The 25,421-nt window shown below is 34.2% G+C and overlaps 4 protein-coding genes across 4 annotated transcripts; 3 read left to right on the top strand and 1 right to left on the bottom strand.

Annotated features, from left to right (window-relative positions):
• Nucleotides 1-394: 394 nt before the first annotated feature.
• Nucleotides 395-6,302, bottom strand: LOC130621673 (tetraspanin-13-like). The gene is made up of 6 exons (XM_057437002.1): nt 6,279-6,302; nt 2,279-2,371; nt 1,879-2,046; nt 1,467-1,676; nt 1,133-1,249; nt 395-830 (listed from the first exon to the last, which is right to left on the bottom strand). The coding sequence occupies exons 2-6, from the start codon at nt 2,360-2,362 to the stop codon at nt 756-758; spliced, it is 654 nt and encodes a 217-aa protein (XP_057292985.1). The 5' UTR covers nt 2,363-2,371; nt 6,279-6,302; the 3' UTR covers nt 395-755.
• Nucleotides 6,303-10,018: 3,716 nt separating this feature from the next.
• LOC130621675 (ras-related protein Ral-a-like) lies at nt 10,019-14,878 on the top strand. Its single transcript, XM_057437005.1, has 2 exons — nt 10,019-10,288; nt 12,952-14,878. The coding sequence occupies exons 1-2, from the start codon at nt 10,187-10,189 to the stop codon at nt 13,453-13,455; spliced, it is 606 nt and encodes a 201-aa protein (XP_057292988.1). The 5' UTR covers nt 10,019-10,186; the 3' UTR covers nt 13,456-14,878.
• Nucleotides 14,879-15,104: 226 nt separating this feature from the next.
• On the top strand, nt 15,105-15,707 carry LOC130621193 (THAP domain-containing protein 1-like). The gene has a single exon (XM_057436510.1). It carries the CDS (start codon nt 15,105-15,107, stop codon nt 15,705-15,707), a length of 603 nt encoding a protein of 200 aa, XP_057292493.1.
• An 835-nt stretch (nt 15,708-16,542) lies between these two features.
• LOC130621674 (ras-related protein Ral-A-like) lies at nt 16,543-18,156 on the top strand. The gene is made up of 2 exons (XM_057437003.1): nt 16,543-16,779; nt 17,367-18,156. The coding sequence occupies exons 1-2, from the start codon at nt 16,678-16,680 to the stop codon at nt 17,883-17,885; spliced, it is 621 nt and encodes a 206-aa protein (XP_057292986.1). The 5' UTR covers nt 16,543-16,677; the 3' UTR covers nt 17,886-18,156.
• The last annotated feature ends 7,265 nt before the right edge of the window (nt 18,157-25,421 follow it).

The raw sequence follows: 25,421 nt of genomic DNA, 5'->3' as shown, positions 1-25,421 counted from the left end.
CGTATCTTTGCCAAACACGAATAGGCCATATTAACCTTAGATATGGTAACCTCGAAAAGTGGTTGGGTCGTTATAAAATCCATACGCGCGAAACACATGTATATCGCAATTGCACGGAAAATTACTACACGCGAAATTTTTCTCTCCAAAAGAAAATTCATTCGTAGTCGAAGCGCCCTCTTTGGTCTCTTTTTCAGTCTGAGTGTTTTTTCTTAGCATTACACGCTCAATCGATTCAGTTGCATCGTAGATGTACAAATGCATTTACGTAATAATATAAAGACATTCAGCCTTCTTAATAGGGGTACATACTTAAAAAGCAACCTGCGCTGATCACATCTGAGTATAAAAACATAAAAATTTAGTGTCGTCACTAAGAAACATCCTCGCTATCTTAACAAATATTTTTTTCTTTCAGTGTTTAAGACAATAGTGTAAAATACAATAAGCATTTGACGTTTGTTTGTTATATAAACACATTGTACAATATAACTTAGAATTATTAAAACATCCTTTTACTTAGATCTCGGTTTTAATATGTCACTTCAAAACATGTTCAGTACGATGGAACGAAACTACGTCCGGTATTAACGCGTTTGTTATTCTATTCGACAGTATCACTGTGTCAGATAGCTGGTTGCACAAAACATAAACAACGTCGGCCAAGATCCATTCGTCTTCAACTTAAGCTGTTTGTTTTTACACAGGGCACAGATCTCCTTATTATCATCTTCTGCTTTTATTCTGACCAAAATTCACAGATATTCATTTGGATCCGATGTCGGATTTTTAAAATGTCGATAACGGTATGTTAGATATATACCAACAGCCTAAGAAATAATACAAAAAGAGGATATTTTGAAAATTTTAGGTGCAATTTGTCATTATACACTTTATATTCACATTACTTAGTCCTTTTTAAAAGTCATTTACAAAATCCACAAAACACCATCGATGCAAAAAGTAGATAGAAATCATATGACGCAAAATCAACCAATTTGATAAACACGAAGATCTTCAGTTAGATAAGACTTATTTCTATAACATTTTTTTGTATTTTATTAGGTATATATATTAGGGTGAAGATCAGGATAAAATACAAAAGTGCAACTAGGAGAGTTCAGGTCATTACCATTAATATGGAGACAAAAAGTGCCACGCCTCCTATTGCTTTTCTGAACGATGTAAACCAATCACTTTCCAGTTTTTTATAGCAAGGAGCACAGCTGTTGGTCTTATAACATGGTAGCTAAAAAGATAATCATTTGCTGTTAGAAAAACTATGGACTCCAGGCTAAATACATATATAAAATATATATTTTATATAATTCAAAAACAAGTAATTTCGTGAAAATAAATAACTTTGTGAAAGAATAAATATTTGCTTGTTTTAAGTAAAGTCTGGATTCCGGAATAGATAAGTAATTAAATTTCAAACAAAAGTAATATACATAAAAATCAATGACCTCTATACAAGAGGGATGCTCCGTAGAAGTATTACCACCGCTGTCAAAACCACAGCAGTTACCATATGTTTGAATATCACCCCTAGTTGCGTTGGAAGCACTTTTCCATCCTCTAAGAAGTACTGTCCTTTCTTGTGATTTGCTGAGCGATAGAGCAGCGAGTGAAAACGCAAACGTCAGTAAGCATATTAATCCTAGGATGACCATGTACTAATGACGACATTTGTCAAGAAAAACATATTAATTATACATTTACACAAAAAATCATCCAGAAATAGAAGTAATCAGAACACAGAATAGAAAATGGGCGTGTTGTTTCAAATTCTAACATAGCTTTGTAAATCTATTAAAAAAAATGAATATATAAAAGAAATAATAAATGTTATGTGTTCTTTTCTTTAGAAAAAGATACAAAGAAAAGAATAATTTGGTGTTGTCTTCTTGAGCCGTAGCAACCAAACAACGAAATAACGACCAACAGAACTCCCATTGCAATTATGCCACCATTGATTGGCCAACTTTTAAGAATTTTATTCACAAAAAAATAAACTGGAAGTGTTGATATCAGCAAGCCAAAAATCTAAAAAAGATGCCAATATTACACAAGCTATAAATAAAACATCTTACAAGCTATAAATAAAAGAAATTATGTATGTAGCAAATCAACTCAAAATAACAAGATTCCTTATGCAAGAAAAAGCATCAGTTTCTTCGAAATACATAATTTGAAAAACATTCAATCTAGCAATAATTTATCTAGCATTAATTAATCCTTTCACGATAGTCAAGAAATTATGCATAAATCAACAAACCATTAAAAGAAAATTAAATGCCACCAAAAACTTCCTGAGGCAGGAGAAACTGAACAGCAAACTGCTCTTTGAAGCCATTTTCATTATATATATCTACAAAAAAAAAGAGATAAAGATAACTAAACTCAAACTACAAACCAGAGGTCCTGTGATCCATGTATAAGCCCTACAAATTCAGGCACTGCATCTCCTGAACCAGGCATCGTATCCCCTGCACCAGGGATAATTGGGTTTTCACTATTGTCCCTTTTTTTGTTTAGTTTAGATTAGCTGAACTATTTTGGTCAATTTAACTGATTAAATCGGCCGGAATTGAGATCCCTTTTAGTCAAATCACTAGTTGTTTGTTATTGTATAATTATCAGGGGCTAATACAGGTCAATTTAGACATTGTTATACCGATTTTGGGGACATTCAATTTTGGCACCTAAAATAGAGAGATGAAAAATGCGATACTTCTTGTAATGATGCATAGGAGAAAATGTGGCGGTAACAATTCTAGATCTTGTAGGTTTACTTTAAAATGTTAACTGTTTGATACAAACAAATTAAAAAAACATTATGAAATTTCCTGCTGAAAAAAAAGTTTATCCGTCAAACGGCGACTACATATCAACAAAAATGTAGTAATTTTTATGTTTCCAAAACTACAGTTGAAAATAAAGGGCTTCTGAACATGTGGAATATTTCCCATGACTGATAAGTTTGTACAAATGCTCTGTCTTTTGAAAACAGTACCTGTGTTGCACATGCAAAGGCGGAGATTTGTTCTTATGTCATTTTTTATAGTCCTCGTGATTAAAATTAAACATCTTCACAGGGGAACAGAAAAATTTACAAGGCACCTATTCCACAAAATGGGCCCAAAGAAATATCTCAGATCTCAGATATTTGCATTTCATATGTAATACTGGCGATAATTATGAAAACATTGTTTTATGGTGAGTTGGGTATTGGCAAGCCCTTTTTACAACAATTAACATTCTGAGGGTCCCAAAATTTTAAAAAATTTTAGCTTTTAAACAACAGCTTTTTTCATCTCCTGGATCGATACACTTTCTGTCAGAATATGTGTCCCATAATTCGAGGCTTCTATAAACATGGCATAACTATAGAAAATTGTACACAAAATTTGCCCCTACAACTTATGCAACAAAGTTCAGATTTGTGCTGGCAAATGTGCGTCTCTGGTTGTAACGTTTATATATAGCTATACAGGTATTTTCTGTTTATTACTACTTTAATAACAAGCCTGAATACAATATGAATATATATATATATATATCTTATAATAATAAAAATCTGTCTGCCTGTCTATAACAGGCAAAGTAAATGTGTTCATTTTCCTTAGATGTACCTGAAAAAGTTGTCTCAAATGTTAAATCTTAGCAAAATTCAATGTCACAACGTCAATAACACTAATTTAACCTCAATATTTTAATTTAAATTAATGAAGTCATTGCAATGCACAAAATATTTAAACCCTTGTATCTTATACGTTTATCAAACACCCATGATCCTATACATTTTTTCATCAATGTTTTAAGCTAGAGCCCGTAATATGCAGAGCTACATATTAAAGGCGATGGGTTAAAAAAAATTTTTAAAAGATATATGTATATGCACTGCTGACATCAGCAAAACACCTAAAACAACCTATTTTTTTCATTGTTCTTATATGTAAATGAATTTTTTCATGGGTTAATAGACTAGTCTATATAAGAATACAAAAGATGTGTTTCTGTGACAGCTAAAGTGGATATCTGCATTTTCCTTTCATGTCGCCGATAAAGTTTGTCTAATTTGCTAATCTTTCTGCCATTACACTGCAACGTCTTATGCATAGATTGACGTCAATGCATTCAATAAAATTGGTGAAGCCACTGCATTGCAGTTATAACTAAAGTTAGGCCAAATAACTTAGAAACAAGGTGATGATGTCAGTCATTTTTTACAGCGGTGGTAACTAAGGACGAAATTGAAAAAACTTTTAAACTGCAAATCTTTGTATATAACCATTAGTCAAAATGACAAAAAGATGAAGGCGCTAGGTGAAGTGATGTCCTTTTTAGTCTGTTTCTTCGCTCGAAGGTATCATTATGGCTTTATATGAATATATGCCAATCAGAAGTTATCTATCTACACTTGATAATAGTTTAAACCCCCAACAATTTTTAACGCAGAAAGAAAGGAGCTGAAAAAGACTTTTCTTCAGGAAGCTCCTGCATCTTTCTGCCTGACATGCAGTTGTTAAAGCCAAAAGAGTTCACCGTGGAAGATAAACATTTAAAAAGGTCTATTGGGCAGGTTACAATATATCAATTAGGTAACTAGCAGAAATACATTCTTTAATTAAAAAGGTTACCGCATGTCAACCATATCCTCAGTATATATGTTTTTTGTAAAATATTTATGGTGTCCCATTTAGGCCACTATCAAAAATATGTTATGTTCGCGTCCTGAAGACCCTGCAAAAATGACTCGGCCTGTCAGGCGTATTTTCCCCGCAATTTTCAGATCGGAGTATGTAAATTCGTTCCCAGCCAAAAAACTCAAACTGATGGTTGGTTGGACACATTAATGAACATTAACAAAGAGATTTTGGAAAAGGTGTCCACAAAAAAAACTGTCTAACTAAAAAAGTGAAGTTTAAAATATAGTTTTTTTCCTGTTGTTTGATTCAGATAATGTGGGCTGGGTTGTACCGACCTGTATCACACTATTGATGTTGGTCACGTAGATGATAGATGTGTATATTTTACATGGCTAGCCTCACAAATATTGAGGGATATACCCTGTCGATTATTTCCAGGAGGGGGCATGGCTTAGATGGAGAGTCCTAGAGTATTTAATGCTCATTTTGAGCTACGCAAACCCAATTAGGGCCCGTGCTCTAATAGACAACTCCCGACAACATCCAACCGCCCACACAGTGTGCCATCTCCTCAATTTCCCTCACATGGCTTGGGTTAACCTGCGGCTATGGTAACATTCACTATGGCGCCGTAGATTAGTGGTTATAGCTCTCGTACTCTGTGCGGGAGACCGGGGTTCGATTCCTCTTGACAGCGATTCAACATGGGCGAGTGAATGTTACCATAGCCCCGGGTTAGCCCAAGCCATGTGAGGGAAATTGGGAAGATGGCACACTGTGTGGGCCGTTGGATGTTGCCGGGAGTTGTCTAGTAGAGCGCGGGCCCTAATTGGGTCTGCGTCGCTCAAAATGAGCATTAAATACTCTAGGACTCTCCATCTAAGCCATGGCCCCTCCTGGAAATAATAGACAGGGTATATCCCTCGATATTTGTGAGGCTAGCCATGTAAAATATGCGCATCTATCTATCTATCTATCTTCACTCGCCCATGTTGAATCACCATCAAGAGGAAAATTATCTTATTTACTAAAACATTGAAATTGCGGCAGCAGTGAATTCATGTGAGACGAATTTTCTCTTCCTTCTGTAAACAATGAAAAATATGAAATCGTTCACCCTATTTAAGAGTTGGGGTAAACCAAATTTTGTGACCTTATATTGCATTGGGATCGAAAAAAAATTCTGGGCTTTTTACGACTTATCAACTTGGGTTTTGATTACCAATAGTGAGTCGGTCAGAGGACACAAACATAATATATTTTTTATGCTGGCCTTAGGACACAAGCAGGGCTAGGCACGTTGGTCAAAATGACGTTAACAGAAGCCTTAGTTAAACACGAGTGAATGAAGTGCGGTCATTCTTTACAAAATTTAAGCAGTGAATGTGGAAGGTAAGTGTGCTCTTCACATTAGCTGTCACATTAGCTAGCTACTTTTTTTTTTGCCAAATTTTAGTTTTATGTCAATTTTCTTAAGGTTTAGTACAGTAATGACGGGAACTATGGGAGTGAGGTGGATCAAAAATCTATACCTATTTGCCTCACCCCTGAACACACAAGTGTCTTTCTTAAAAATAACGAAGTCGCTGAAGCTATAATACAAACCGACAATCTCGACATACTTACTTCTGTTGTCACTTCGTCGTGACGTTACACTGTTAGCTAACAATTTTTTTTTCTCATAACAGGGTCACGGGCTAAAAACAAAACAAAAAAACCTCGGCCTTCCACCCAGGGCTCCTTGACAATTATCAGAAAGCGCAGGACCGTCAAGAAGCAAATAGTCCCGGGGATAAGGTTGGTTGAAAACAGATGAAAACACGAAATAAGGTCTTTCCTATATTATTAAACAATAATTTTTGGAAGACATTTACAATTAAAAGGACAGGAGACATTATACGGGGAAGATAACATCATTAAAAACACTATAAGTTTTTTACATCTCACGACTCTCTTAACGATCTTTAATTTTGTTTTTCTGCACGACAGCATCGCAATCTCGATCTATATTTTATGTTTTTTCGTACATCGACCGTGTTATCCTGCCACACAATAGCATCGAAAGCAAAATCCAATCGAGTCTACATCGCTAACAGAGGATTTTGAAACATTACGCTTTTCGGCAATCAAATCAGCGGCCATGCAAATAAACACGAGTGCATTTTCTTGACAATACTTCAAAACATGAAAATACTAGCGGTGTAAACGAGCTATACTCAACATCAGAAATTCGTGCATTAATTGTTTTTGTTCGTCTTAATGCACAACTTGAAATGTCCGATCGTTATAACATCCATGTTAATGGGTCAAATAACCCTTCTTGCATCTGCGTACCCCATTTGTATCCCCACTCAAAATCCTTTTGCCGCAACAGTTCTTGCGTTGTTGAGTGCACTTCAAATTTTCTACCGGCCAAATGGTGTAGAAGCGGTTCCACAATAACTTCATGGCATATCTCCTTTACTATTTGTGATATGCAATTTTTGTATATGTTGATTATAAATCCGCTTACTCCTCTCAAAAAGGTTTTACACGTCATTAAATTGCGCTCGTTAATTTATGCTTTTATTTTTGGATAGTTTCGGTGCACCTTAGTTGTGTTCAAGGTTCATGCACAAAAGCACGCACTTAATTATTGCGTCTGCACATTTTCTGTTTTTGACTGGGTTGTTTCTCTGTTGAAGTTTAGCTTCACCCGGTGTAAATAAAACAAAGGTATGCTCGCTAAAGTTACGTGTATGTGTGATTTTAAACCGACGACAGAGTCTAATGTTTTTATTTATCCTGTGAAAGTCATGGTTTACTTTAACCCTTTGACGTTCCCTAAAAATGTGTACTAAAATATATTTTATCTGCTTTAAACGCAGAAAGTTTCGGAGAATTTCATTTTGTGAACATTACTTTAAGGATTTTTCTTTAAATTTTCCAGAATTCCAGAACAGCTACACCAACGGCCATAAAAGCAACCGATTTTTGATATTTAAAGGTTTGCATCGGGGCAGAATTACCAGGCACTGTCAAATAAAACCAACTGAGTATAAATTCACTCAAATTACTGCCCTTGTTTTCCCATACCAGAGTAAAAGCTGCGCACCAACAATCAATGGGAAACTATATATATATACCCATGTAAATGTCCAACTTCGTCCGCAGGGCTTTTCTCTCTTACGTAGCGCCTATTTACTGTCAGATATACAAAAAGAGACAACTGGTCATGGAATAGAGGTTGCAAGATATCTCCATGATTTATCAGAACTACTACTTGGGATTGATTTAGCAGGTGCCCTTAAAGCTATTTGATCCTAAGTTAACTCCATGCTGGTTAGTGATGTGATGAGAATCCCATTTGACTATAATAGAAAAATTTGATGAACAGAAATTTCTTCGGCAGAACCACTACATTAGGACTCAAGATACGTACAAATAATAACATCTTGTCTTTAGTGTGATACCGAATGATTTCGCGACAGTAATCATGTTTTTTTATTTTTATTTTGGAAATTTGGTTTATATTTCAACTTTCCAAATTTATACACTCGGAAAGTCCTTAAGATGGAACCCCTTACAAATTTTTGTTCTACAGTATTTGTAAAAATAGTTTACAGACTATCAGTTAAATGTATTGTATCATGCGACTTTAAAAATATCAGCATTAGAAATGGCATCTACCATGGTTACTATCCAAGATGTCAGAAAATCTGAGTTTCGACAGAGACAATTTTTAACACGTATTTCTGTGACATCAACCTCGATCCCAGGATGTTGTGGCCCCTGAACCGTTATTATGGAGTGACTAACAATTTTTCGCCGCTATCAATTTCATCAACAAGGCAAAACGCCCTGGAAACGAGGTTGCTGTGATATGATTAAAAAAATAGTCCCAAGTTTTATACTGTCGTCAGAATTAAATTAAATACAGCGGAATTTAAATTTACAATTATTTTAACTAAAAAATTGCCGTCAAATGGAGGGTATTTGTGCTATCACTACTCCTGAAGGTCATATCACAGTGCCCTATGAAATAAACAATGCCATAAAATTCCATATCAAACCGAAGTTAAGTTTTCATGGCCAGGAATGTAGAAATTCAATCCTAAGAAAAACAAAAAAAAACATAAAGATACTACTTCGTAACGAACTATTTGCTGCGCGCAAATAGTTAAATCCAACGCTGTCAAAATGACTTCCGTAGCACCTTTGCTCCTACCTTCCTAAGTCTGCTAAAGTTAAACACTGACGAGATAACTTTTCTAGGATACGTTGCAGTGTCAGCTTTTTGAGTACTCGTGGCTTGGTTTACTATGATATTCTTGTGCTTTAAATGTTATGCCAAGTCGTGCATTGGATGGATTTAAGACGTTTGATATAGGTGGGTATTTAGTAAGCTACTTAAAAACGGTGAGAATAAATTTTACGGTTTGTCCTATGCGCTTAACATGCGTTTCGTCAGTGAGAGAGTCAGAATGCGGGATTTCATCAATCAATTTTGGCCAAAAATATTCATTTTAGTTGTATTTTCGGATAAATTACAGTACAGGCTTAAAAATGTTTTTTTGGAAATTTCGGATTTTCAAATTTCCTAGCAAGTTCAGAACTTGACATACTTGACAAGAATAGAATAAATAATTGAGCAGATTCCTAATCATTTGTTAATTTATTGTCCATTGAAAGCCTATATTTAGGCATAGAATATGATGGAAGATTTTTTTATGAATTTCTTTTTTTCTAATTTACTTATCCACTATTTGTGCTTTTAGAAGATTTTGTTTATTTTCCAGCATATTATTATTTCAGTGTGTATTAAGGATTTTTATTTTCTCAGCTTTACCAGATAATAAGAGCAACAACGTTGCCACGAATTTACGCCAGATTAAAGGCGATCACCACAGGTTGACCCAAAGGCTTATTAAAGGTATTATGTTTGCACAAGAATAGCTCAAAATTGTGGTGAATAATGTCGGTTATTGGGGAGACATAATACTTTTGTGTGCGGATGCAAAAATCTCCGTAAATTTCACCCACTTTTACTTTGCATACCTCACGTCGCTTATAACAACATTTTTCATTCCATTTCAAGGTGCGGCGCCACAACTTCCAAAGTGGGTGGCTTAGGCATAGTGGAAGATTTTGAGATTTTAGTGGCAATCAACGAGCGAAGAGAAAAAGGTGATCTCGAGGTTGTTCCTGAGAACTTTTTGTCAGTTATAAAGTAGTTGTATAACAGACATTGTCTTTATAGCGCCCTCAGTGCTTTTACCACGTAGAACAGAGGTGCACAAACACTACAAGCGTTTTACACGCGGGTAGTTTTCTACCCGCATCTATTACACGCGCTCAGCTCGTTCAGAAAGTAAACACCCGAAATTGTGAAAACGAGGCATACAGGAAAGGGACAAGAAGGCGAAGCCAAAACACACTTATCAAATCAAACTTTGTCACTTGTGTTTGTGGACTGGATTTATTTATGTTTTAGTTAGCTATTATTTACACTTAACTTTTACATATTTGCAATAAGGTTTTTGTAAAATAGCAAGATGCCTCCAAAGGAAAAGACAGCTGGTGTACACAAGATAATAATGGTGGGGAGTGGGGGAGTTGGCAAATCAGCATTGACCTTGCAGTTTATGTATGACGAGGTAAGAAGAAGAGACACCCGTAGCAATAACTTATCATTTTTTTTATCTCTCCTAATTAAGCTATTAACATGGTTTTTGCTACTTATCGGTGTTCTGTTGCATGATTTTATTAACTAAAAACAGTTCTATAGAACCTCCTTTTGATGGTCCAAATATATTTTTCTTTATTATTTGAACTGTCAGAAGGTATAGCGTTTAGTTTGTATTGATTAAGAACGCATGCGCTGTGTTACGGCTTTTTTGTTTTACGGCCATGGTTGCTTCTGGAAAAGGCCAAATTTCCCGCTCGCATATTTTCAACGTGGTGGTGTGTAGCCTAAATAGACTATTTCTCGTCTAATTAGCCGATCCAATGACTTGACATATAATTTTTAGTCCCGTATAGCAAACTATAAAACATTTTGCTTGAACGAAGATGATGTAATAAGCAACAAAACTCCGAAAAAAGATGGCGCTACCAGACGTGGTTGTTGAGATAATCGTAAAAGAAGAAAACACATCTCAATAGGAGATAATCTCCTAACTAGTCCATGGAAAATCTCTTAACTAAGCTACTATCCTAATTTGACGTGATAGCCTAATTTGCTGTTATCCCTGACTGACAATATCCACCATTTACCTTTTCAGCGGTCCTCTGAATTACGGTTGTTACGTCCGAATGTTATTTCGATAGGGGACTGCGCTGCGCTACTCAGTGCTATATTAATACAGAAGGAGAACCAACTCTCTTGATTCTATTGAAACACTGCGTGAGGTTCTAGCAAGTGCCTGTATAGATGACTTACTATAAGCTTTGTTTACATTTTTTCCACAGGCAAAGAGTTTTTTAACTAATCAGATCTTCTAAAAAGAAGTAATAGCCAATTGAATTGCTTTATTTTGCCTGCCAAAAAAATAAAAACAAAAAATTTATTAAGATAGCAAGTCATCTATAGAAACTTAAATTTAAACTAAATTACTCTTCATTCTGAATAACGTGTGCAGCGGCAACACCAGTATTAGGGGTCTAATACTAATATTAGACCCCTAATATTTATTAAACCCCTAATAGTATTGTTACTTTTATTAGTATTTCAGTTCCTTTGGTGCATGTTTGTGGCATGGTGGCTTAGTGGCTATAACTCTTGCACTTTGTGCAGGAGACCAGGGTTCGATTCCCCTTGGCAGTGTTTCAGTGAGGACGAGTGAACGTAACCATAGGCACACTGTCAGGGTTGTTGAATGTTGTAGGGAAATGTCTGGTCTGTGTAGCTCCCCACCTAAGTCATGGCCTCTCCTGGAAATAATAGACAGGGTCAGGAGTTAATCCAGAAAATTACTTTGGGCATTGGTAATGCCTTAAATTATTTTTAAGGAAACGAGAAACTCAATTTGTTTGGATTCAGTATTATGTTAAACAGTGAATATTTTAAAGTAAATGTACAAAATCTAGAACTGTCACTACCCCATTTTTTTACTATCGATCATTACAAGAAGTAACACAGTTTTTATCTCTTTTTGCCCAAAATCGGTTTAACGATGTCTAAATTGACCTGAGGTATATATCCCTTGACATTTATAGGGCTATAGCTATGTAAAATATGCACATCTATTTACATATGGATATTTTGAGTAGGTCACTCCCATCCTAGTGTGCTAATCGATGTTCACCACAGTGGTGTCTTCATGTCCTATATTTGATACTTTAAAGGGTAAAGGAATACATCATTTTTGAGTACTGTTTGGAGAATATTCATACGTGAATATTTATTATAGCACATCCATATTTCATTCTCAACAGAGAATGCTTCACCCAAATCAGACCTCTGATCATGACGGGCGAGTATAATGCGTGTAAGTCATATTGTAGATGAACTGGGAGCAGCAGACAAACCCACTACACTACGTGCGGTAATATGTTAGTGATGAACTCAGATAGTTTATCCGGATGGTGTGTATACATAGGTGAATATTTATCATAGCACATATTTCATTCTCGTAGTGTAGTGGGTTCGTCTGCGGCTTCCAGTTCTGGGGACCGCGGATCGAACCCCACTCACTGCCAGGCAGTATGTTAGTGATAAACAAAGTAGTTCTACTACAATATGACTTGGAGAATATTGTTCAGATCTTGATTTTCTTTCATATTTTGTTGCATACAACTAGTTTTATACCATTTTTAGCAAGAGAATAGCATATTATTTGAACTGTCATAAAAGCATTGAGCTATACCGTTTTCTTGGTTCTTTTGTTTCTAAACAATTGTATAAATACGCATGTCAAGGAAATGTGGTAGTAATGAAAATGTCTAGACGATTTTCTAGTCAAAAGCTGGTTGTAGATTTTACTAATGCCAATCCAATCCAGTTTGCTATAACCTTGTGCCATTTTGATAATTTCTGTCATTAGCAATCTTTAAGGGATGTACATTAAAACTTTGCTTATGTCTGTTAGAATATGCTACTACTTGATGTGAAGTGCAAATATTCTGAAATTAGAAGAAAAATTTAAATTAAAAGCTTGTTGAATAACATCAGTTGAACATCGATTTTACCCATTTAACCGTGATATGTACAGGCTCTTTACCTTTTTAGGGTAATACCCAATGCTATATTTTCCAATGCTCTTTCATAACTGGAGTGGTAAATTTATATAAATTTTATCCTCCAATTTTATCTTTCTAGTTTGTTGAAGATTACGAACCTACGAAAGCAGACAGCTATCGAAAAAAAGTGACAGTAGGTGGCGAGGAATGTCAAGTTGATATTTTGGATACTGCCGGCCAGGAAGACTATGCCGCTATTAGAGACAACTATTTTCGTAGTGGAGAAGGATTTTTATGTGTATATAGTGTATGCGAACCAGAATCATTTGCCAATGCTACTGACTTTCGCGAACAAATCTTACGTGTGAAAGGTGAAACGGAGGAAAATATACCATTTATACTTGTAGCGAATAAGGTAGATTTAGCAGATAAACGTCAAGTGTCTAAAGAAGATGGTGAAGCAAGAGCAAGTGAATGGAAAGTCCCGTATTTAGAAACATCTGCGAAAACCAAGGAAAATGTTGATAAAGCGTTTCACGATTTGATGGAAATTATCCAGTCAAGAAAAAAAGAGGACAACAAGCCAGGCGCTAAAACAAACGATAAGAAGAAGAAAAAGAAGAAGAAATGTGTTATTTTATAAATTGAAATATTAAAAAATCACATTCGAATTCGTTAGAGTATATACTATATTTATTACAAGGTGTGGTTCAGCTGAAATTCTAAATTTTTTCCTTTTAGCCATTAATTTTTATATGTGGAAAATTTAATTTGTAAATGACTACGTTGCTTTACATTTTGGCCAGCATAACACCAATCTTTCTTTTAGGAAGATAATTATTGTGTCTTTAAAACCTTTTATTTAAAGTTAGTTTTTTATGCAAGAAGAAAATGAATATAAAGTTTGTTTTTGGTCAACCATATGTTCCACAAAACTATTGTTTTGGGAACAACTTAGAGATACCATGTTTAACTTTTTAAAAAACACCGATAATAAAAACCCAATATAAAAATTAACGCAGAAAGTGTGTTAATTGTAAAAACAAAAATTCTTGACTCTGCTTACAACGAAAAATAGTCAACAAAAAGTCTAAATTATTGGGCACCTTTGTAATTAGGTAACATGACTACCCCGTAACATTTTTTAGTTGATTATATGCTTTTTTCGGAGAAACTTAGGGTAAAAACTTTCGCTAATTTGACGTTTTTTCGTAGAATTTAGCTTTGCGAACATTCTTTTATATAGGGATATTTTAAATTATATACATTTTGTCTCTTAAAAGTTTCTCTAAAAAAAGTAGCCAGTTGTATGTTATCATTTAATGTGATGTTATATTAAATTTTGATTTTGGGAATTTTTATTCTTTAGCCTTCAAGTTCATTCTTTTGTATAACTTGTTTGACAAGTGGAACAGTAACTATAGGTACTGTCCAATAATTGTGTATTACATATGTATATAATAAAAAATAATTCTAAAATAAAGAGGTTCTCACTCTACACCAAAATTTCAAGGAAAAAAAAATATTTTAGTCACACGAAGAGTTACGGCTGAGATTTGGGCAAATAATTTAGCAACTGATAAGGTAAAGTTGCCTGACTGAAGATTTGGAAAGGCTTAAGCAACCAACCTCAACTTACAAAACAACTCTTGAAAAAGTCTTTTAGAAAACTGTTTTATAAACACGTAATGTGGGACACGAAATCTTGTAAAATTTGTGTATTATGATCAGCAAATAAGAAGCTTTAAGTAAAAATTTTACTTTTAGTAACTGAGACTGAAGTATTAAATAAAGTCGATTACAAAAAATGTGTGCTATAATAATTATTGGTTAAAGTTTTTATTTCTACTTTTTAGGGGAATAATCTTTTTTATGCGCACAAAACTCTGAGAACGGAAATTCGGTCGTCCTTTCTTACGGTCGAGACGTTTGATTTATAATAAACAAAAGTAAGAATTTTTATTGCTTGTATATTCCATCTTTGTTATTATGTAGAAATAAATTTTCCTTTAAAATGTTTTTGTATGCACGCCGAATGAAATATTATGAACAGAACTGTAAAATTGCATGTTTTGTTGTTACTGTGTAGTATTTAGCAGACACAAAACCTCTCACCTACAGAACCATACTGAAATGGTGTCGTTTACTGCATCGAGATCAGTACCGTAGAATTTAGCGCAAGATGAAAATATTTCACTATTATATTCAGAGATAAATACGGCTTTTCATAAATTATTGCGTAATATTTGAAAACGCGGCTAGCGATGTTCCACGGAATCATAACAAACCAAAATGGCGGACAGCAAGCAGGGAAACAGTGAGATATCGAATGAAAAACCAAAAAGGAAACACAAACAATCACTTGGAAGACAATGTGCAGCTTATGGATGTGATAACAGAACATTTAGAGAAGAAGGAGGAGAAAGAGTCACATCAAAGATATCTTTTTTTACGTTCCCTGAGAGTGCAAACAGAGTCAAATACTGGTGCTCTCGTATCAAACGTGTAAACGGAAAGGACAACTTCAAAGTAACCAAAACAACTGTACTTTGTGAAAAACATTTCAGACCAGAAGATATCTATCGTCCTCCAGGGGGTACAAAAAAGAGACTTTCAAATAAAGAGACTGTCATTCCATACTTTACTGAGGATGAAGCTTTAGATGCCAGCTCAACAAACACAACAAATCCCAAAAAGCGAAAGCCACCAGCTTCAAGAGCATCCCCACGAAAGAACTGTAGAGAAACCCAAGAACCCTTTCCTGAGCCTCAACAGGATCCAGTCATAGAACCAGAGATTGAAGAATCAATTGACTGGAAGGCAAAATACCATGAACTTTTACAGGAAAACAATTTATTGAAACAACAGTTAAAATGGAGTCAAGAACAGTTATGAAAAGCCGTATTACAAAAAAGTCCACAAAAATTATTCAGTAAGATATATATTCACTGTGTTAATTTTTCTTGCTTAAGTTGCCAAAATTTTAGTCCAACCAGTTAAATATTGACCCAAATCTCAGACTTATAGCTCTAGTAATTCGGTGCTTGTAAAAAATGGACATAATGGACATTGGTGAGACAAAATTTAGCGAGTTTTCTGAGTTTTGGCCAAGCATTTTTTACAGGATTAATTCGCAAAATTAGATGTCCCAGTGTGCTCAACTCTATTTCCTACAATTTTAGGTCAATGTGCAGGTTAAAGCTACCTTGAGAATAAATTTTCGTGAATTTTCTACACCGGCCTAAAATCGCCATGAATCAATTACTTAAAAATTATTTTCCTCATTACAACTAAGCATATTTGTGGGAGCACTTGAGGGAGCTTTTATTTTTATTGCGTATTTCTGTGAAATCCGTAGATACTAACGGTTAAATAAACATGTTTAAAAATTTACAAGGAATGGGATACGATTAACGTTTTCTTGTAGTAGGTAATTTCCCACATAATTTTCGTGAAATACATGTGACGTTTTGTTAAGAAGCCGTGGATAATATTACTACGTAAACACTACTTACTGTTCCAATTTCTTGAATTCCTTTACTATGATTATTACTTTGAATGCCATGGAGAGCGAAACTTATTTTATTTTTTGCTTAAGTCAGAGAGTGTTTTGCTTAGGTCAGAGAGTTAGAACACGACGTATCATTACAATTATGAAAATTGGGATTTGATCATCGTAAAAGAATGTAGAGCTTGTATTGACAAAAATATTGTAAACAATGACAATCGAAGAAATGTATATCCCATCAACAATCGAAGAAACCTAATAAAAACTTTTAGTTTTATAAAATAGTTGTTGGAACTAGTAGGATTTTGAGAACACTCTTAGATCAAAGTTAATGGTCATTTTCTTTTTTTCGTTATAATGGCTCCACTGGATAGTCTAATGAAGGAACATAAGATAGTGATGTTGGGAAGTGGTGGCGTTGGAAAGTCATCACTCACTTCACAGTTTATGTATGACGAGGTAACAGAATTGTTTTTAGTATTTTTAAGCGACTGTTGGCAAGTATTTGTTTTTATATATACGTCTAATTAATTTTTTTGTTATTCATTGCACGTTTTGTAAACAAAGTCATGCTCTTTGTTAAAATGTTGTATAAAAACGAATGAATGTGTTACTTCCATGAAACTAGGCCTTCGATTAACACTAGATTTTTAATATTACATGCTACGTTTATTCTCGTACAATGAGGTTTTACACAAAAATATAAACTTGTTACTTCCGAGTTAGCTACGAAAGTGTGCTAGATATCCAAGAATCAGTCCGACTATTGTAATGGCCAAATGTAACAAGCTGTTGTATACCAGAATAAGATAGTGCCAATAGAAAACACAGGACTGTTGAAGTTTAAGAAAAAATAAGAATGATTTAGAGAAGTGTTAAAAATTGATTTTGTTGAATGTTCATTTAGCTACCACATTCGCTAGCTTAAAATAGCTTTGAAGCAATTATAAAGAGTCAACATGTTTCTTTCTTTAATATGTCTTAATATGTTCTTTAAATTTCGCCAAAACCTTAGCCTTAAAAAATCATTTCTATATTCATTTTAGTTTGATGAAGAATACAGACCAACTAAAGTGGATTGTTACAAAAAGAAAGTTATTGTTGAGGGAGATGAGATTCATGTGGATATTTTGGATACTGCTGGACAAGAAGATTATGCTGCTATAAGAGACAACTATGTTCGGAGTGGGGAAGGATTTTTATGTGTATATAGCGTATGTGAACCAGAATCATTTGCAAATGCTACTGACTTTCGCGAACATATCTTACGTGTTAAAGGTCAAACAAAGGAAAATATACCATTCATACTTGTAGCGAATAAAGTAGATTTACCAGATAAACGTCAAGTGTCTAAAGAAGATGGTGAAGCAAGAGCTAGTGAATGGAATATCCCGTATTTAGAAACATCTGCGAAAACCAAGGAAAATGTTGATAAAGCGTTTCACGATTTGATTAAAATTATCCAGTCAAGAAATAAAGAGGAGAATAAGCCAGGCGCTAAAACAAACAATAAGAAGAAGAAAAAAAAGAAGAAAAAGAAAAAAATCCAATGCGTTATTTCATAAAAATAATTTTATTGACTAAATAATTTATATCTCGCGAAGGAACAATTTAGAAAGTTGGTTGGTCAGCTCTGTTTAACCTGAGTGATTTACAATTTTCCAGATCTGTCAAAGGGTGTTTTTTCTTCACAAAAAAAAGAGAAAAAATTCATTGAAAGTCATTAGAGAACAGATTTATGTAGTTGTTCTATCTGCTAAAAATGTTAATTTTTTTTTTATCGTCAGCACTGTATGAAAGACCGGCCTTTCTGGTGAATGTCATCTTATTCCGAAATGTTTTGACGCGCTTTTTTTGAGTTGCTCCATCAGAAACTTTTCAACTTATGAGCATGTAAGGTTCAGGTCAAGTTAGCTGCGGGCAATTTATCACTCCTTCCCCCTTTCAAACCCCCCATTAACACTTTAGAGCCACTTGTTTAATATGAAAAAGGCTCATTAGTTAGTGTTTTATCCACCAGCATTGCATTCTCTTTTGACAATCACACTGTTATCTAACCTTTCCTTCTTAAGCAAAAGCAACAAAAAGTTCCCATAATTTCAACTGCGTGACAAAAATAAAAATTCAAGACGCCTTTTAATTGCAGGAGGTCTTTTAGAAGTTGTTTACAGCACACAACTTGCAAAGAAATGCGCGCTGTCTGCAATGTTCCTAGACTGTTTGTATATTACTTTGCTCTCACTGATGCAACGTTGATACATACTTTGTATCACTGAAGTAGACAACCTTGTCTCAAGGCTTTTAATCGGGAAAGAAAAGTCTAGAACTCCCTAGGAACAAGATTGATACGATGAAAGGTTTTTTTGAGTGCGTGTAGAAATTAGGCCTTGTGTATTTGCGTGTTTTTTATAAAAAAATATGTTTACCCCTTTACTAGTGAAAACTTTTGCCTACATAAATCCATAAAATCACTTCATGTAACTGCCAAAACAAGAAAAATCTTCTACTCCAGTTGACAAAAGTGTTGCGATGGATTTTGTCAGGCTGGTATTATTAAAACAAATCTTTTATAAATTTCATTCAGTTGTTACATAACAGAAAGTCTCGGGGAGCTTTGTTCTGCCCGGGTTATGAACGCTGCCCGAATTATGGACAGCAGCTTGCCCCGTTTATAAACTGGGAAGAAAATACATAATCATGGAACATAATCAGGGCAGGCCGGCTTATCTCAGTTAAAAAATATTATTTGGCACGTATAAGACAAACATAATAGGGGCCGACCAAATATCATTCATCACTATTTCTGACAAGCAAATAGCTCTTATGCCGAAGTTGTTGTTGATCTCAATTGGAACGAGATTTCGTGGAAACTTAATTTTAGAATTCGTAAGATTATTAACTTTTCATTAAACTTAATTTCCGCAAAACAAATAGGTCATCCCCAGAATTCAGTTTCTGCGAATAAAAATGAGCTCACCCATCCGCAAAATCTAGTTCCGTGAGATTTAGTTACTTCAAAGTATATTATGTTAAAATGTACTCACAACGATGTGTTATCTTGTAGAGAAAAATTGCGTTAAGAGGGTTTTTTTCTTTCGCAAATGCCAAGAGTTGGTAGAAAATGCCAATCACAGCCTGTCTGGCCAGCCATCATATCGGCGTTTATAATCTATAGTCACTACGACATAATCAAGGCAAAAAAACATAATCGGGCCATGCGTGCATAATCCGGCCGTCCTGTTTATAAACAGACCGTTTTCGCAAGCCAGAACATCTGCAGGCTAGCATAATAATTCTTTAGGAGCAATGCGGCATACTTTAAGGGCAAAGACTTTCGTAGGCAGAAACTTTCGCGTATCAAAAAAAGGTTTTTGCGTTTCGCGGTTTTTGGAACAAATTTTGCAGAAAGACTTCCGCGAATCGAAGAAGCAAAAAATAATTTTTTTTTTTAATTTTTTTTTTAATTTTTAATTTTTCTTGCTTTGTTTAAAGTGATTTTTTTTATAACAACAAATTTTAGGAGGGGTTTTAAATTTGATTGAAAAAGAAAAATTTTTTCGTGTGGAAAAACTTTCGCGTTTTTGAAATTGGCTATGATTTCGCGGAGCAAAACTTTTGCGTTTTGCTGTTTTGAAATTTCCAAACGCAAAAACTTTCTCAAAAAGGGCCAAAAACGCGAGAGTTTCTGACCTTAAAGTATTAGTAATAAATCGGAATAAAAAAGAAAGTGATGAAAGTCTGAATTCCAAAGAAATTTAACATTTTGAATATCGTTTCCCAGCAACCACCACGAATTCCCAGCAACCACCACGGCTTCCTAGTACGGAAAGTTTCTGCTTATAATATAAGTGATATACATAAAACCTTAAATTATTTAAAAATAATTGATTCTGTTACGGTATTACTAAACTATGGAACTACCCAGAATCAACCAGAACCACCTAGAATCAGCCAAAACCACTTATAATCAGCCAGAACCAAAACCAAAAATACGCACGCCTTGAGACTAAGTACTATTGATGTTAGTATTACGATTAAGGTCAATCCAGTCCGTGAAATTTTTTGTGCGTGTGTTTTGCCAATCTTGTGGGTGTGAACAATGACTTTTAACATTGTTTATATTGTTTTGCATGTAAATAAAATCATCTAAATAAAAATCCTATTTCTTTCTCAACCCTACGCGATTATAGCTACGTTTTATTCCATTTTACAAAAACCGTTAAAAGTCCAGCATTGTTATTTACCCAAAAATTTAGCGGCAGGACATGTTATAAAATTGCGTCCCTGACACGGTACCAAATTAATAAATTAATTAGTCCATAATTTTGTTACACGTGTTAAGCCTTAATTCGCGCAACCATCATGACAGAGGAGCAGGTCAGAAGAGACTAGGAGTTAGACCGACAAAATTGCCGCTGCGCTATATTAGCGCCTCATCCACAGAAAAAAGGCGGATTTACTAGAAAGGCGGGAATATTAGGGATTACTTTTTCATTAAAGCATTAAAATTGCTATGCAACTGATTGATTTACTAGAGGGGCAAAACAACGCTTATACTCAATTTTTATACTGCCTATGTACAAGTCTGTAAAAGTACCCAAAAAAGGAGAATGATGTGATACTCTCCTCACACTTGATGTTTTTGACTAAATGGGAAAATAATTTTCGCAAAAAATCTTGCTGTGAAAGATTTATTTGGTTTCCGTGGATTAATTTTCGCAAGGACAAATTTAAAAGTGATGATTTTTTCTTCCAAGAAAATTGAATATCGAAAACACAATGTCCAGTGCAACATATGTGTTTGACTAAAAATTTTAAAAAGGGTTAAATTTCCCCGCCACACATGTATTTAAACTCGAAATATTTTTTTTGGGTGTACGTCATTCTCACTTTTTTAAGTTTTGCAGCAGAAACATCGAGTCCAGCGGGGCGGTTGCGCATGTCACTTAAAATTGGCTGGGTGATTCGGGGTGGCACTGGGTGATTCCGGGTGGTTCTGGATTATTTTGAGTGGTTCTGGCAGATTCTGGCTGGTACTGGGTAGTTCCATAATTTAGTAATATACCGATTCTGTTATCATATTTGTTAGAAAATGCGCTGCAATATTAGAAATACAAAAAGGAGGGAAAATTGGATAAATGGAAATAATAAAATAAATGCGCTACCAGTAACACGATGCCCTTGCAATTAACATAATAATCAAATATCTCATTTGTAAAAATTAAGCGCGAAAATTTTTGGCGTGAGCAATGTGTTAAATATTTTGCGCGCTAAAACATTGTCTATTGAGATCAAATTTGTTTTAATTAAAAAGAGTATTGTAGATTTTAATTTCTGAACAGACAAGAAAACAACGACGTAGGAAAATTTCAAAATTTATGCTGAGGATTGAAGACAAGCAGTAAGCTTCTTTTATTTCATGTACTATGTTTGTGTTGTGTTGTGTTGTGTATTTAGACAAAAAATCGTTGAAAACAACCTAAAATTTTAGATGCTTTATGTTAGCGTGTCCCAAACTACAATATTAAATATTACGAACACACGTTACTGTGTTTTACTTTAATAGCTAGTAATGTACATATAATCTTTTACTTTATGTATGCACAGAGGTATGAAGGGAATTGAGAAATTTGGAGTTTTGAAAAGATGATAAAGAAATAGAAAAATATTGTAAGTATGTATTGAATTATCCAAAAAGGACTATTTAATTTATTGTTGTGATAGACTGGTTTTAGATAGCTAGTCACTAGGTATGTTAAGGTACGTACTGTCTATTCGATTTTTTACAAAAAAAATATGTATAAACAAAAACAGAAAAAAAAAAATTAAGAAATATATGTGTAATCTTTTTTTGCAAGACACCGTGAAGTACTGTGCAGCAATGACCATTTAGGACCATCGTATCATTCACACTAAAACATTTTTTGTTAGTATTTAATTACATTTACCATCACGCGCTTTTAAACTAAGAACAACCCGAGTTTGAATTATATCAAAATAATATCAGAACGGTCCAGGATAGAAGTTCTCTTAAAATTCCCTTTTAAGGAACCGGTGATTTTTTTTGCTTTACGATCGTTTCTTTTCTCATCTACAATGACTGCGAAATAGTCTTCATATTGGCGCAATGATCATAAAGCTGCATCAGCAACAAAAAGCACATAATATAGTTATCTAAACACATTAAGTCTAGAGTTACTTTGGGAGAAAATTTATAAACAAGTCTAAAATGAAATTCTAAAATTGTGTTCTTACTAAAAACACAAGTGGTGGCATAGGCTATTTCCATCTTACATTCGCGTGTTTTAAACATGTGGACGATCTTAGTTATTTAGTTAAATCTATGCTCATTTATGCTAAATGCTTCTAACGTCAAGCATTTCGGAACCTTTGTGGGCCCCTACGTCGGTCATCTTTTTGTTTGACGCGATATGAAATGCCACAAGCAAACTTTAAACGTTGTCTCTCTAACTTACTTGTGCGATTACTCTGTCGTCCAACAGTTGCTCAGTGTTGGCTATTTGACCCTTTACTCCATGTTTGAAAAATGATTGTTTCAATAATTTTTTCTACGATTTTTTGTCGTTAGCCTCGGGTTTTCCTGTTAAACATAATCTGGTCATCTGATTGTTGTACATATTTCGTACATATCACGAACGTTTATATATCGCGCATCCCCATTACAATGCCGCGATTCGGCTTTTATATTTAACGCGTGGCGCGGCGTTAAACGCTACGTTGAGCACTTAAGTACAAGTAATTCGTTTCACACATCCGGTTGGTGAGGAGTATAGTTTATGTCATAGATCTGTTAATTCATTAAAACTTTAATTATTAAAGCTTTCCCGTAACAGTGGTTCAAATAAAACTGCGAGATACAGCCTATCGTAACCCAGCATTATCCTTATATCCGAAATAAGTTCATGTAAAAGTTGTAGAATTGAATCGATTTCAATAAAAAGTTTGTTTTTCGCAAATCTGTTGCCGCACTAATAACGATACACCGTTTCAAGGATGTTTTCTTTCAAACAATATATTCCGTGCAGCTAAAACAGTTTACTACTTTCATTTTTTGGAGCAACTTCTCGTAAAAGGTCAAAGAACCTTTATGGGAAGTAGGAGCTTCGCGCTATTACAAAATAAGACGTTTATTGAAAACTACAAAGGGCTTTTCGGCAAATACTTTTCCTTGAGTTAACTAACACTTAGAAATACTAAGAAATACTACTTAAAAATTTATACATATATAATGTATATATTCCAACGCACTGAAGACGAGAACTGTTACCGTTACTTTTTACTATAAAAATCTTTTTTCTTCAACAAATTTGCATTGATAATTGCAGATAGATTAGTTTACAAGCTATAAAACATCCTTTTGCGACACGATTGCTAATGAGTCTTTGCAAATGGTCCCAATATTTCAGCCATACAACCTTAATATTTCTAAAGAAACCTTCGGTTTTCAAATCATGCGTCAATTTTGGTCCGTCTCAAGCCACTTTTTCGCCAACACCTCTTACAAACAAAACGAAGCGAAACAACTATAACACTGTTTTAATAAACAATGGTAACTCCCGCGGCATGTATCTGCCATTTTGAGGTATACTTATATCTTCATACTTGATACGGTAACTTAGTGTAGCTAACTGTCAAATTTCAAAATGGCAGATACATGCCACGGTAGGTAACACATGCTAAGCGAACTCGAAAATTTTAGTTTTAATAGTATTACAGTCCCCTTTATCTTGTCAAATCACTAATTATGCTTTATATACTGAATCATTGAAAATACTTTAGGTGTCAAGACACTGAAAATAGGCACTGTTGTCATTGTACATATTAGGGAAAACAAGTTTGTCATAATTTGTCAGGATGTCGTGATAGTAAACATAGATAAAATACTTTAAATGCTTAGTCGTGACCACAAAATCATTTTTTTCACTTTTATTAAAGTTACTTTTTCCATTATTATATCTAATAAAATAAATGGTTAACCACAAGAATGCTGATATATGCTACATAAAGAAGTTGTTTACGGAAATTAGCTATGTTTATCACCATGGTAGCAAATTTCGATTATCCTTGAAAGTTCGCTTTATACAGTTTTCTCGTCCAGAAAGTAGGACTTTATTTTGCATGTTGCGATAAATGTGTGAATAGATGAGTTTGTTCAAATGACGACATAACGTGAGCACAAAAATTTTATACTATATATATATTGTTAAAAAGAAAACTTTGAGCCTCAAAATTCCCCAAAGTATTTTTTTCTTTCTCAATTTTTCTTTTGTGATTTGATTTATTTCAGGTATGTGGTTTGATAAGATATCCCAAAATATGGTACTGACGCTCGAGTCTTTCCAAAAACAAAAAAATCTTGTAGTTTTATGTTGACTGTGCTGGTGTAAGAAAATTTAACAGCAATAAAAAGTACTCAATTTTGGTAAACAAGTTTTCAGGTCTAGAAGGTTTTGATTATTTCAAATTTTTACAAGGTTTAATTAGCGTATCTTTTGAAGCGCCACATATATTATTTGCCAAAATTTTTCGTCCCAAGATGTTGGACAAAGTATTTGTAATAAAAAAATAAGACGTTATTTGCACATGTCTAATATTTTTTGCCGACATTTTTTGCTCAATCATGAACTTCCCAAGTTCAAATTGATCGTTTGGCTGATGAAATATATCCTCTAATAGATGGTTCTTGTCCTCTGAAAGAGTTTAATGATCTTTTATATGGTCATAAAGGCTTCTTGTATTTTTGCTTATTGTAGCTAATTGCATTATAAAAAATACGGACATAGAATGATTAACTAAATCTTTTTATATCAAAAACGGAAGTTCTAACGAGCTTGGTGTTACGAAAACAGTATTGACTGTTAAAACTTTTCATTTGTTAGGGACTGTTTATTCATTGGAGCTAACTTACTTTTTCCCGAAAGTATTTATATAAACCAAAGAGGTTTAAAGAGAGCTATAAAAGGACCAATTTTATTCTCTTTTATAAAACGTTTTCTAATTTAACAACATTGAATTCACATTTATTCTACAAAAATCAAATTATGCACTTAGTTTAAGACATTGAGGATACTGATGCATTT

Source organism: Hydractinia symbiolongicarpus, chromosome 12 (genome assembly GCF_029227915.1).
Source record: "Hydractinia symbiolongicarpus strain clone_291-10 chromosome 12, HSymV2.1, whole genome shotgun sequence".
Classification (NCBI taxonomy): Eukaryota; Metazoa; Cnidaria; class Hydrozoa; order Anthoathecata; family Hydractiniidae; genus Hydractinia; species Hydractinia symbiolongicarpus.
Note: the sequence above shows the minus strand (reverse complement) of the source record. Positions and strands in the feature narration are given on the sequence as shown.